Genomic DNA, 13,216 nt, shown 5'->3' with positions numbered 1-13,216 from the left:
TCATGTATACAAAAATATGAATGAATTGGCTATTTGGAAAAGAAGTGGATGCAAAGTGCTGATGGTGATGGACAATCATCACTGTGGCACTGCTGGGGATTGAAACACATCTGTTATCTGGATCTCAAATTCTCTTTCCAGTAATGCTTGTGGGGAAGACTGTTTTAGGAAAGCTTATGCACATTGTCACCCTGCTAATCACAGAGCAAATCCCCATGTCAAAGATTTATTGCGGCAACTCATGCACACACTCACATTTACATCTGCTCTGTCTGAGATCAGGCTGTAAACTGGTCTACAATAGCAATTTGAGCATTCAGTAAATCGAGGGTTTTAAAGAACAGGCACTGAATTGGGAAAAGAAAAAAGAACTGACAGGGAGACTGTAGCTCATTTAGTTCATTTGTTCACTCAGTAAACACGTTCTTATTACCTGTGACATTGAGACCATCTGAACGCTCACACCAGACGTGCCGAGACGAGCCTCTCCACGGTCCAGATTTCCACTTGTAATCAAAACATTCACCGTCTACAGAAAGGATATAATCAGATGTTTTTGTTTAAAAAAATGTTTTTTTTAATTTAAATAATTAAATAATAATTTAAATTATATGAATATTGTCGGTCCTTTTCACCACTTTTATTTTTTGTGTAGCTTACACTTACATTTCTTAGTGTAAGAAAAAAAACAGGAAAAGGGGCAAAACTATATCAGTGCTTAAATGTCTGAATTAATTGCAGTTCACATTAAAAAACATCCTTTGTGACCTGTACACGGTCGTGCTTCAAGCTCTTGTTCTGGACACTGCAGCAGGTTCTCTGGATCCTGGGCCACCACGGCTCTGGATCGAACTTGGACTGAACCGAAGCCCAGGTCAGCTCCATTTATGCAGCTTAGCTGGCATGAACTCCAAACAGTCCAGTCTGTCAAGTAGCACTCTCCTACAGAACAGAAATCAGTTAATCAGCAAACCAAAATGCAACATCACTGTATGATGTAAAAACTAAGTTAGTGATAAACACAGTGTCCAGGCATCCAGAATCCATAATTAAAGTTTTAAGTGTTAAATTTCAAGTGTTAAGTGCATATCCACAGCCTATTCATGGCTTTGGGAGATTATATCATGTGCTGTTAAAATGTAATATTAAGCTAGTTAAAGGAAAATAAAACGTGAATGAAATGGCACACAAATCTTACACATTATACATTCTTTAAAATGAGCATTATGGTAGCCATCCATAATGTTTAGAAAGGCACTATACAGTGGTTATTAAATATTTACAAGTATTTATACCTATTTCTGGGGGTTCCTTCCAGGAGAATCTTTAAATCAAGTTTGCAAACTGATTTACGAAAGAAATCAAAACAGCTGGTCTCATTTTTCCTGCTTGATATAGTGGAAGTCATCGTGTGTCGAGGAGGCATTGTGTCAGGGTCCTGGGTCATTTGACCCAGCGTTTTGTGTTTATCATTATTATCATACTATGCACTGGTTTATTCTGATTATGTATTTGGGTTTAGACTTTGAGTTCTTCATGTTTTGGCTCTGTCTGCCCGTGTGTTCCCTCCCTGTTGCTATGTCTGAGGTCTTGTGTCAAGCTCGTGTCTGTGCATACCTGGTGTTGTTTTTCCTGTTTTACTTTGATAGTCTCTGTCCTGTGTGTAGTGTGTCTGGTTTTGCTTCCCCTTGTCTAGTCAGCTTTGATTAGTCCCAGCTGTGCTCTCCTTCTGTGTCTCATGCCCTTGTTATCCCAGTGTGTATTTAAGGCCTGTGTTTCTCTGTGTCAGTGTCGCATCGTTAACGTCTGCTCACCATCCTCCCTCGCTGTGTGTTCCGTCTGCCTGCCTACTAGTTTAGTTTTTGTATTCCCAGTTCAGTTCAGTTTGTGCACAGCAATAAAGCTGTTTAGGTTCAGCTTTTGTCTTTGGGTTTTGGAGTCTGCGATTGGGTTCTTTTCTGCCTGCCCGCACACAGACCATGACACGTTGCAGAGATTAAAGAGCAGATGCTAGAAAAGTGAGACATTTACCCACTGTAAAAATAAACTTGTCAATCAGGCATTTCTGGTTCATTTTAGTCCTTCAAGGGATCTATGTTGGTAAATTACCCGCAGCTGAATATCATCTCTTACTTTGCACTAAACTCGGCTCGTGGCAGAGAAAGATTCAATGATTAGCATTAAGTAACAGCACTAGAACTGACAGGAAAAGAGAGCTCAAATAAAGGCTTTTAGAACATTCTGATAAATAATTGAAGTCATCTTCCCAAGAAGTAACAAATGGACATTTTTTACCATCATTCTGAGGCAATGTTTCCTGTTATAGTATTTATATATATATGCTAATTTAAAGTCATATCCTGAAGGACAATGTCAAGATAGAACTGAAGGTCAAAACTATCCAAACTATGTACAGAGGAATTATGACATTATCTGGGGGTGATGTATAATGTGAAAACGTCCTAGCACAGAACCCTGTGGAATTCTGTGATTAACTATTGTGTGTAAGCAAGGCTCCTTATTTACATACAAAAGTCAGAATCCATCAGATGATGAAATATTTAAAACCAGCACAGCAGAATTTCTTTCAATATCAACAATTTAGTCAGTGTATTTAATAGTGAAGCACATTAACTGTAATACTTGTGTGAATAGTCTTGGGTTTGGGTCCAATAGTAACAGACAAGTTCCTGTTACCTCAGCAAGTGACTGCTCTTTATTAACAAAGAGGCTGTTGGATTCAACAACAACCTACCTGGACAGGGTACAGTACAGGGTTCCTGCAGAACTATTTGTGTGTTTCCCTCTACTGAGGGCTCCAGATCTCCACACAGTTCATCATCCACCGCACTACCATCCTGTCGACCTGAACCGTCTGACACAAAGCACGACACATTCCTGAATCTCAGACCTTCTCCACACCTCGCTCCCTAATGGAAAAGCAAACAGAATTACACTAAATATGGATACAATATCAATCTACATTTAACTTCTGTAGTCCAGTCAGCTAGCTGGTAGCTTTAATCACATTCAGCTACTAGGCCTTCAAATGATTTTAAACCATTTGTGTTAGTCCTTGGTAAGTTTAAAAAAAATTCTAAATATGGTAACAAACTACTGGTACTGGTACTACTGGTCACCTGCTGTTTGAAATGAGTTAAATATTAAACTATTATAACAATAATAACAATAATAATAATAATGATATCCTTCAGGTTAACATGGTAATTTAAAAGGAGAGGCATATAATAATAATAATAATAATAATAATAATAATAATAATAATAATAATAATTAGTCAAGACCAGAGATGGGCAGTAACGCGTTACTCGTTACTTTTTTCAAGTAAAGAGTAAAGTAAGGGATTACTATTGCAAAAACGGTAATTAGATTACCGTTACTTTCCCACACCTGCACCAGGGTAAACCTCCGCCTGCCCTACTGCTGCTTTACAGGTGAAAATAGAGCAACAGGACCGCTGATTTGATTTATTTTCTGCTGTGTTTTACTTGCATCTATTTGAAAGACTGAGTGTAAACACAAAAAATATTTTATTCTATGTGCTGGAATGTGTAGAAAATAGGTTTAAATGTTAAACTAATTTATTCAAGTCAGAGAATGTTGCATGTAATTTAATTTTTGCTTGATGCATAAAGTTAAAAGATTAAAACTAATAAAACAAGTTAAAAAAAAAGAGACTTTTCCATTTGATTACATTTTGTATGATGGATTATGCAGAAAAAGTAGAATTGGGCTGAAAGATCTATCGCTTTATCACCTATTCAGGTTGTAAATCGTGTTTTTAAAAAGTAACTAAGTAACTAAGTAATTAATTACTTTTGAAAATAAGTAATCAGTAAAGTAACGGGATTTTTTTGGGGGAAGTAATCAGTAATTAGTTACTGATTACTTTTTTTAAGTAACTTGACCAACACTGGTCAAGACATTTGTCATGTTAATTGTCCCATTTTTCATTTATAAAGTTCTTATGAATACTAAGTATAAATTTTCAATTCAATTCACTTTTATTTATACAGCACCAAATCACAACAACAGTCGCCTCAAGGCGCTTCATATTGTAAGGTAGACCGTGGCGACAGTGGGAAGGAAAAACTCCCTTTTAACAGGAAGAAACCTCTGACAGAACCAGGCTCAGGGAGGGGCGGGGCCATCTGCTGCAACCGGTTATGGTGAGAGAAGGAAGACAGGATAAAGACATGCTGTGGAAGAGTCACAGCATGTCTTTTAGGGTTTACTAAATAGTGAAATGGCAAACGCCACAACAATGTTGGTCAAAGTCAGTCTTCTGGAAAGTTTGATGACAGCATCTTGTGAGACACCTTCATTTTGGACTATCCCTCCTCATCCAGGTGAGTATGTCAGGATGGTTTAATATGACTTTAATGGTTTTATATAATATTTTTTACGCTAGTAAAATTAGTGACTAGTGAAAATTATATACAGTGTTTCACTATTCTGGTAAATATGTTGAAGAAGAAGAGGAAGGCTAATTGACCTCAGATTTGCACTCAGACCAGGCGCTGTATCTCCACCTGTAGCAGGGCTTCACCAGGCAGGGCTTCCACTGTTCCATTTGGGATGGACATGGCCTCCCATCACCCTGCGGAGCTTGGATCACTGTCCGTCTCCTCCACAGTTTGCCTGCCAAAAAGCAGATAAATGAGAAAAATTCAAATATTAATGGTTGGGTAAAAAAGAATAGGATAACATTAATTACTCGAAACATAAAGACCTCTTCCTTTGCTATGTAATGTCATGTAACGCTGTATGAGGCAAGGAAGGACAGGACCCAAAGTGTAGCACTCTCGGGCAGGACCAAACTCAAAGGCAGCTTTTTTGAGGAATTTAAAGATTTATTTAACTTCACTAGGAAGGCAATTGGTACTATACTGATATACCATCCTACCCTGCCTTTTGATCTAACTAACTACTAGATGCTGATCTGTTAAATGCTTAGCTTCTCAAAAACTCTCAAAAAAACTATTTCCAGAATCAATCATTTACCCAGGGCGTACTAGTGCCATGTGCACATGAACATTCCTCTGTCACAAACTGCACAAAAATCTGAACCACTCGAGGCAGGCCGTTCCTCCCAAACCACTCCAGGTCTCACTGTCATGTGATGAAGTAGGACAATGGAGTCACCAGGTGGGGAAGTCTCCTGCACTATAACCAGCAAGTCCAAGCTAAGAGAACATTTGTAAAGCATTTGGACAATCTACATGAAGTAAAGGTTTGTAATTCCCACATTCACTTTTATTCCAGTGTTTATCATTCCTGTTAGAGCAGCTGAGCTGTGAACAGTTTCTATCTGTAAAATAACACAGTGCAGTGCAGATAAAGTACACAAAACTTAAAAGGAAACATATATGATTAGAGACTGTTGGACTCAAACATTAGCACATAGTAGCAAAACACTACTGCGAAAAATGTAACTGGTTAATTCCAATTCTTCCCTGGATTTGTTTACCTGCCAGTCCACATGTGTGACTACAGCCAGACCATGGTGACCAGTCAGACAGCTGGCAATTAACAGGACACTCCACAACACAGGATGCATTCATTTGCCACTTTCTCTCCAGACCAAGCTGCAAAGAAATATCATTAGTATTTCATGAACTCAAACAGAACCATTTACAAAGGTTTAAAAGGCAAGCAGTACCAAACATCTCACCTCTTTGCAGAAGAGGAGGTCTACAGATTTACCATCACTACGCACACAGTCCAGCATGCGGGTTTTGAATCCATTTCCACATACTGCTTTGTCACTGAGCTGACAGGTACTCCATTCTGAAGAGACACAGTAAAAGGTCAGCATAACAGGGGTGGCTGTAGCTCAGGAGGTAGGAGAGTAGGTCATCTACAGTCTGAAGGTTGGTGGTTCAATCTCTGGCTGCTTCAGTCTGTATGCCTGGGAAGGATACTAACCCCAAGTTGTTTATTTCTGACCCATAAAATACTTTTTAATGACCGGGCCAAAGTTTCAGTTTAAACAACCGACATTCTGTTTTCCTTCCTTTAATTAATCCGTGCATGCTGGATGTACACTCAGTGAAGGATCGCAAGTCTTTTGCAAAGCCAACACAAAAAGACAATCATTCATGCTCACATTGACACCTATGAGGATTTAAACATACAGTACATGGAAAAAGCTCACGCAGGCACAAAGTGAAACGGTAACTTTAAACAGAAGGGCACTGAACAGCTTAAACCCAGGATGTGCTTGCTTTGAATTTGCAGTGCTAAACACTGCACTACGCTGTGTCTTTAAATCAGGGGTCTTGAACTCCAGGCCTCGAGGGCTGGTTGTCATGGTCCTGGGCCATGTTGGCCCAGTATTCTTAGTTTTATGTATCTTTGTATTTCAGTTCCCTGTTTAGGCTCTGTTTCCTGAGTTGCCCTGTTGTGGTGTTCCCTGAGTGCTTTCCCTTTGTGACTCTCACCCCCTGTGTGCCCCTCTGTGTATCTGTGAGCCTTCGTCTCTCCTTATGTTTTATTTCCATGTTTCCCTGCCCGTGCGTCTCCGTGTCTCCCCCTGTGTGCCCTCTCTGTATTTATGAGCCCTCGTCTCCCTTTGTGGTTGTTCCATGTTTCCCCAGCCCGTTATGTCTGTGTTTTTCCCCGTGCTCTCTCTCCTCCTGTCTGAACCTCTGTACTTCCTGTTTGACTCTGCCCGTCTCCCGTCAGTGTCTCGTTATGGTTATCTGTGTCAGCTGTGTTCCCCGTGTGTTCCCACTTTCCTCGTTAACCCTCTGTGTATTTCTGTCTGCGTCTCCCTCTGTTCGGCGTCGCGTTCTCCCTCATGTTGTGTGGATCTTCCTGTGTCTTCCTGTGAGTGTTAGTTTACTTTTTCCCAGTTAGTTCTGTATTTCCTGTATTCTGCCGTGCCAGCATTAAAGCTGTGTTCTTTAAGTTTATCCCCGTGTCTGTGAGTCTGCATCTTGGGTCCTCCTCCTGCCTGCCACACAGCCGAGCCATGACAGAAGAACGCGACCACGACATGGACCCAGCAGTTCACAACCCCTCCGCTGAGCTCCGTGAGGATCTAATTTACACGGTGGAATATGACTGTCAGGAGTGGTTGACGCTGCCAAGGGGAGGATACCGGGAGATCTTAGCCAGCCGTCTACAGCGGATGGTGTCCGGACTCCCCTGGTTATTCGGCGCGCTACACCCCCGCATCCGGGACTTCCTCGTGTCCACCATAGGCATCCGCCCGGAACTGCCTCTCCGGTGGGAAGAGTCGGAGGACGTTCAGTCCGGTCCGCTGGAGGATTCGCGGCCCGGCTCAGCTCCTCCCCCATCCCGAAGGAAACGGCGTTCACGCCGCCGTCGCACCACCCCACAGCCGGACATTCGGACTTCTAATTCACCTACTGTGGTGAGTGAGGACTCTGTGTCTTTTCCAGACATTATGACTGTTCATTCAGGGGCTGTGTCTTGTGTGGCGGATGTCAAAGCGAGCTGCTTATCGCCTGTGCAGCCCTATTCAGTTACTCCCTCGCAGCACCCTAGTTCAGTTAGCTCCCTCGCAGCCACCCTCAGTTCAGTTAGCTCCCTCGCAGCCACCCACAGCTCAGTCAGCTACCCTCCTGGAAGCCCCCGCTGCCTGGTATTCTCAGCATCGGCATCTTTTCCCGTCAAGATTTATCGCTAAATCATTCGATCCTCCCTTAAGAGAGAGACTGCATCCTCGCTGCCTTCACCCCAGTACACCAGTGTCACCTGGGTCTCCAGTAGCTCAGCTCCCAGTGTCACCTACCCCGCAGCCACTCTCAGCTCGGTTAGCTACTCCGCAGCCACTTTCAGCTCAGTTTCCAGAGCCGACCTGTCAGCAGGCCCCAGTAGCTCCAGTGCCGCCTGTAGCGCAGGCCCCAGTAGCTCCAGTGCCGCCTGTAGCGCAGGCCCCAGTAGCTCCAGTGCCGCCTGTAGCGCAGGCCCCAGTAGCTCCAGTGCCGCCTGTAGCGCAGGCCCCAGTAGCTCCAGTGCCGCCTGTAGCGCAGGCCCCAGTAGCTCAGCTCCCCGCGTCTCCAGTGGCCCAGTCCCCGATGGCAGTACGGTCCGCTGGTCAGCTTAACATTCAGCCAGGGGTCCCAAATCTCTCTGGCTCTGCATCGGCTCCTGCTGGGAGCTCGGATGAGCTCATCCAGGACTCCGCGGCTCCCACGCCGCCATCTACCTCGTCAGCTGGGGGGCCCGAGGAGCCCGTTCAGCCTCCTGTCTCCGCTGGAGGGTCCGAGGGGCCCGTTCAGCCTCCTGTCTCCGCTGGAGGGTCCGAGGGGCCCGTTCAGCCTCCTGTCTCCGCTGGAGGGTCCGAGGGGCCCGTTCAGCCTCCTGTCTCCGCTGGAGGGCCCGAGGGCCCGTTCAGCCTCCTGTCTCCGCTGGAGGGCCCGAGGAGCCCATCCAGCCACCGTCTGCTGCAGCTCCAGCCTGTGCTTCGTCTGCTGCAGCCTCAGAGCCTTCGTCTGCTGCAGCCTCAGAGCCTTCGTCTGCTGCAGCCTCAGAGCCTTCGTCTGCTGCAGCCTCAGAGCCTTCGTCTGCTGCAGCCTCAGCTTGTCGTGAGCCTGCTGTCCTGTGCTCGTCTGCTGCAGCTCCAGCCTGTGCTTCGTCTGCTGCAGCTCCAGCCTGTGCTTCGTCTGTGCATCCAGCCTCCGAGTCTTCGTCTGGCCCTCAGCCTCCGAGTCTTCGTCCTCGTCTGGTCCAGCCTCAGAGTCTTCTTCGTCTGGTCCAGCCTCCGAGTCTTCGTCCTCGTCTGGTCCAGCCTCCGAGTCTTCGTCCTCGTCTGGTCCAGCCTAGTGCTCGCTGGTCCCCCCCATGCCACGTCGTCTGGTCTGCTGCCTCGTCTGGTCCTGCCTCGTCTGGTCCTAGGCCCACCGGGCCTCGGCCTACACGCCTGAGACTGGAGAGCCGCCGCTGCCTTCCGCGCGGCGGCCCCTCGTCGCTCCCTCGGCCTGCCTTCGGCGCCCAGCGCTCTTCGCCCCGGCCCCGGCGCAGCTGCTCCGTCGTCTCCTTCGCCGCCGCCGCTGCCTTCCGCGCGGTCGGCCCCCTGAACTGCTCCGTCGTCGTCCTTCGCCGCCGCCGCTGCCTTCCGTGCGGTCGGCCTCCGGACCAGCTCTGTCACCTGTGCCACCCGCCTGGTCGGCCCCCCGACCGTGTGACCCGTGAACTCTTGTGCCTGTGGGCTCTGGGTCGGCCCCCTGAACTCTCTTTGAACTTTGGTCTTGTGCTCCTGTGTTTTCTAGTTGTTTTGTTTCCTGTTCCGGGCCCTCCGTCCTGGGCCCCCGCCGCCCGCCCTGGGTCGTTTTCTGTTTGGTTTGGTTTTCCTGTGTTTGGGCTGTCTGGAGCCAGCCCTTGTGGGGGGGGGTACTGTCATGGTCCTGGGCCATGTTGGCCCAGTATTCTTAGTTTTATGTATCTTTGTATTTCAGTTCCCTGTTTAGGCTCTGTTTCCTGAGTTGCCCTGTTGTGGTGTTCCCTGAGTGCTTTCCCTTTGTGACTCTCACCCCCTGTGTGCCCCTCTGTGTATCTGTGAGCCTTCGTCTCTCCTTATGTTTTATTCCATGTTTCCCCTGCCCGTTATGTCTAAGTTCTCCCCGTGCTCTCTCTCCCCCCTGTGTGCCCTCTCTGTATTTATGAGCCCTCGTCTCCCTTTGTGGTTGTTCCATGTTTCCCCAGCCCGTTATGTCTGTGTTTTTCCCCGTGCTCTCTCTCCTCCTGTCTGAACCTCTGTACTTCCTGTTTGACTCTGCCCGTCTCCCGTCAGTGTCTCGTTATGGTTATCTGTGTCAGCTGTGTTCCCCGTGTGTTCCCACTTTCCTCGTTAACCCTCTGTGTATTTCTGTCTGCGTCTCCCTCTGTTCGGCGTCGCGTTCTCCCTCATGTTGTGTGGATCTTCCTGTGTCTTCCTGTGAGTGTTAGTTTACTTTTTCCCAGTTAGTTCTGTATTTCCTGTATTCTGCCGTGCCAGCATTAAAGCTGTGTTCTTTAAGTTTATCCCCGTGTCTGTGAGTCTGCATCTTGGGTCCTCCTCCTGCCTGCCACACAGCCGAGCCATGACACTGGTGTCCTACAGGTTTAGATATCACCCTGGATCAAGTGATTAGTTCATTACCAGTCCTCTGGAGAACTTCAAGACATGTTGAGGAAGTCATTTGGCCATTTAAATCAGCTGTGTTTGATCAAGGACACATCTTAATCCTGCAGGACACCGGCCCTCGAGGCCTGGAGTTTGAGACCCCTGCTCTAAGTACAGAATTTAATTGATTTGCATTCATTGTTTTTCTTAACATACATAATATCCCAACTTCTTTGGAAAAAAATCTGAACAGGTTAATGCTGACCAGTGATGTTGTAGGTGTAGTGAAAGCAGTTCCTGTTGAGTTTGCATGGCTCTGTCTCTTCAGTCGGTGGACACTCCTTCTTTTCTCCTGGCTGTCGGAGCGGGTAAGCGCTCCTCTCCCGGGTGCTGTTCTCACTACATGGCTGGAAAGCAGAGGGAAAGGTTCTGACTGTTTAACATAAGTACACATTAAAAGTGTGGAACATAAAGGCTTTTCATTTTTCTATGTTGGAGATAGACAGACAGAAGTAATTTGACTGAAATTTGAACTCTTTTGATGAGATGTGAGATTCAAGTGAGAAGTGCATCATATCTTGCATTGAAACACTAGCAGTTTGTGTTGGTGAAATGTGTTCCTGATTTGAGAACTGTATTAACAGTAGTAAGAATTACTTTTCTGCTGTCACAATTGTGCCAAAGCGATCAAGAAAAAGTCCAAAACCAGAACAGAAGCTAAGCTTGTTTTTTTCACACACGAAGTCCTGAATGTTCAGGCCTAATTCATATATTCACCTTAAGAAGTCAAAGTCATTATCAGTGATAATCCCAACTCTAATTCTAACCCTCTGCAATCAGAATATTGTTTTTATTTCACAGTTAATCCAAGTTTTGGCAGCAGAGAACTGAGAAAATGATCATTTTAACTGGCACACAGGAAAATCTATTCACATTTTTCCAAATGTGAATCCTATCCCAGCTACATTAACACAAGAGGTGGGGTACGCATAGAGACAGACAACTGTCCACAGTCACATTCTCCTACCATACCTATGGTACCTATGGTTTCTTGAGTTTCCAAAAGTAGAATGGGAACTACAAGGTTTAACTATCCAGTCCCTCTTCTGTGGACTCATTTTTTTCTGTTGTTGTTGTTTTTTTTTTAAAAGGTTTAGATTGTTTGTAAATGAGAGCAACATAACAAAAATCCCTTTGTTATGTTGCTCTAAGTCTAGATTGGTGTTGGACTTTCATTCTTTCTTCTTTTCAGTCCTGACTTGTTTATATGGCACTTTTGCACATTGTTAACTGTCTTGTCCTGTTTGTTATTAGCGGTCTATCTGTCCTCACCTTTTGTCCCTTCTTTTCCCTTGACCCTCAGTTGGTCACTGAAGATTACTGCCCCTCCATGAGTCTGGTCCTGACAGAGAGCTCCTGTTGAAAAGGAGCGCTTACTTCCCACCAATCGCCAAGTGCTTGCACATAGAGTAAGCACTTGGCGATTGGTCATTGCGGTTCTCTCTTAAATAATGAAGGGTCACACTATATAAAGTGTGTTGACACGATTGTTGTTAGCAGTATATAAATAAAAGTGAATTGAATTAATTAACATACAAACAAATATGTGACACTGAGCAATACCAGCTAGATATATTTCGGCTCAGCTCAACACACAGCTCAATTCTGGATGCAGTATCCTGGAGACGGGCTAATCTTTATTCCACTTTGGAGTTGCATTCAGTAAGAAGTAGTGAACTAGGGTAGGTATACTTCTCTTTGCTGGTAGTTTTCTCAGCTGGATGTTTCCATGCACCTTGGGGTAAGAGAACAGGTCCTCACTGTTGTTTTTCTCTGTGCCCCAAGCATCAGCTCAGAGTACACAGCCTTCTGGGAGTGCCTGGCTGATAGCTGGAAGGTCCCCCAGATTTGTTGTCCTTGGGGACCTCAGCATTCATGTGAGCAATGACAGTGAAGGCTGGTGGAGTGTGATCGGGAGCAACATCCTACCTGACGTCTAAGGAGCTCGGAAAGAAAAGCATCTGGACTTCTTTAAGTTGCTTGAACTTAAAGGATGAGCTCATTGTGAAACCATGCCCCACCCTATCATGTGATTTCGAAATCACATGATAAGGTGGGGCCAGGTTTCACAATGAGCTCACCCAAAACCCTGGCTGATTGTGACCCACACCCGTTTTCACACCTTGGCTCATGTGATTAGAGGATCATCAGGGGGTCCTTTTGTCCCTCTTTGGGGGGAAACTCCCACTGGGTTTAAATCTGGGACTCTCCACCATTTGACCTTAGAACTGAAGCAGCTTCTCGGATGAGAGGTGAAATGTCTTCAAGTAACTTAAAGAAGTCCGGACGCTTTTCTTTCCAAGCTCCTTAGACTACGACGACCTGGATGACTGAGAACCTTCACAGACACATCCTACCTGACCTAAACCTGAGCGGCGCGCTGTAACTGGACTTCTTTGTTGTTCACAGGTTGTCTATAATAAGCATGAGAGTTTTCATAAGTGCATTTGGCACAAGGACACACTTGGTTGCAGGCTAATGATTGATTCTGTAATCATAACATGCATTTCTTGGACTTTTAGGTGGAGAGGTGAGCTGCTTCTGTTGGCGTCATCATGCAGTTATTTGTATAAATTGGCTGAGATAAGAATTAGCAACTCCAAGTCTGAATCCTGTTTTCATCTGGAAAAAGTTAAAGTGTCTACCCTGGGGTGGGGCTGAATCATTGCCCCAAATACATCAGTTTGTCTCAGAGTCTTATTCACTAAAGAGGGAAAATGATGAAGGAGACTGACAGATGGATTTGTGCAACATATGCAGTAATGCTGCTGCTGTAGCATGAGCATTGAGTATGAAAGAGAAGTTTTTGATTTACTGGGCAATATATTTTCCTACCCTCACCTATGACCACAAGCTCTGGGTAGTGACTAAAAAATGAGATCACAAATACAAACAGTTGACATTAGCTTCCTCTGAAGGGTGTCTTGGCTCTCCTATAGAAGTAGGGTTAGAGCTTGGTCATGCTCCTTATCAAAAGGAGCCAATTCAGGTCCTTCGTGCATCTGACCTTTTGAGCATCATCTAGGTGAAATGTGCTGGACACATCCAGCTGGAAGCAAA

General features: G+C 45.4%; 1 protein-coding gene across 1 annotated transcript; it reads right to left on the bottom strand.

Moving 5' to 3' along the window:
• Positions 1-433: 433 nt before the first annotated feature.
• LOC102295072 (thrombospondin type-1 domain-containing protein 7A) lies at positions 434-10,503 on the bottom strand (the record flags this gene model as incomplete). The annotated part of the gene is given in 7 exon segments (XM_042217536.1): positions 434-529; positions 769-942; positions 2,756-2,930; positions 4,517-4,662; positions 5,492-5,609; positions 5,696-5,811; positions 10,362-10,503. Coding segments are annotated over 7 exon segments (967 nt in total), but the record flags the coding sequence as incomplete, so codon positions are not given.
• Positions 10,504-13,216: the final 2,713 nt, after the last annotated feature.

This window comes from Haplochromis burtoni, unplaced genomic scaffold, assembly GCF_018398535.1.
Source record: "Haplochromis burtoni strain Fernald_Lab_line unplaced genomic scaffold, NCSU_Asbu1 Contig_2162, whole genome shotgun sequence".
NCBI classification, from domain to species: Eukaryota; Metazoa; Chordata; class Actinopteri; order Cichliformes; family Cichlidae; genus Haplochromis; species Haplochromis burtoni.
This window is presented reverse-complemented; position numbering and strand designations above follow the sequence as displayed.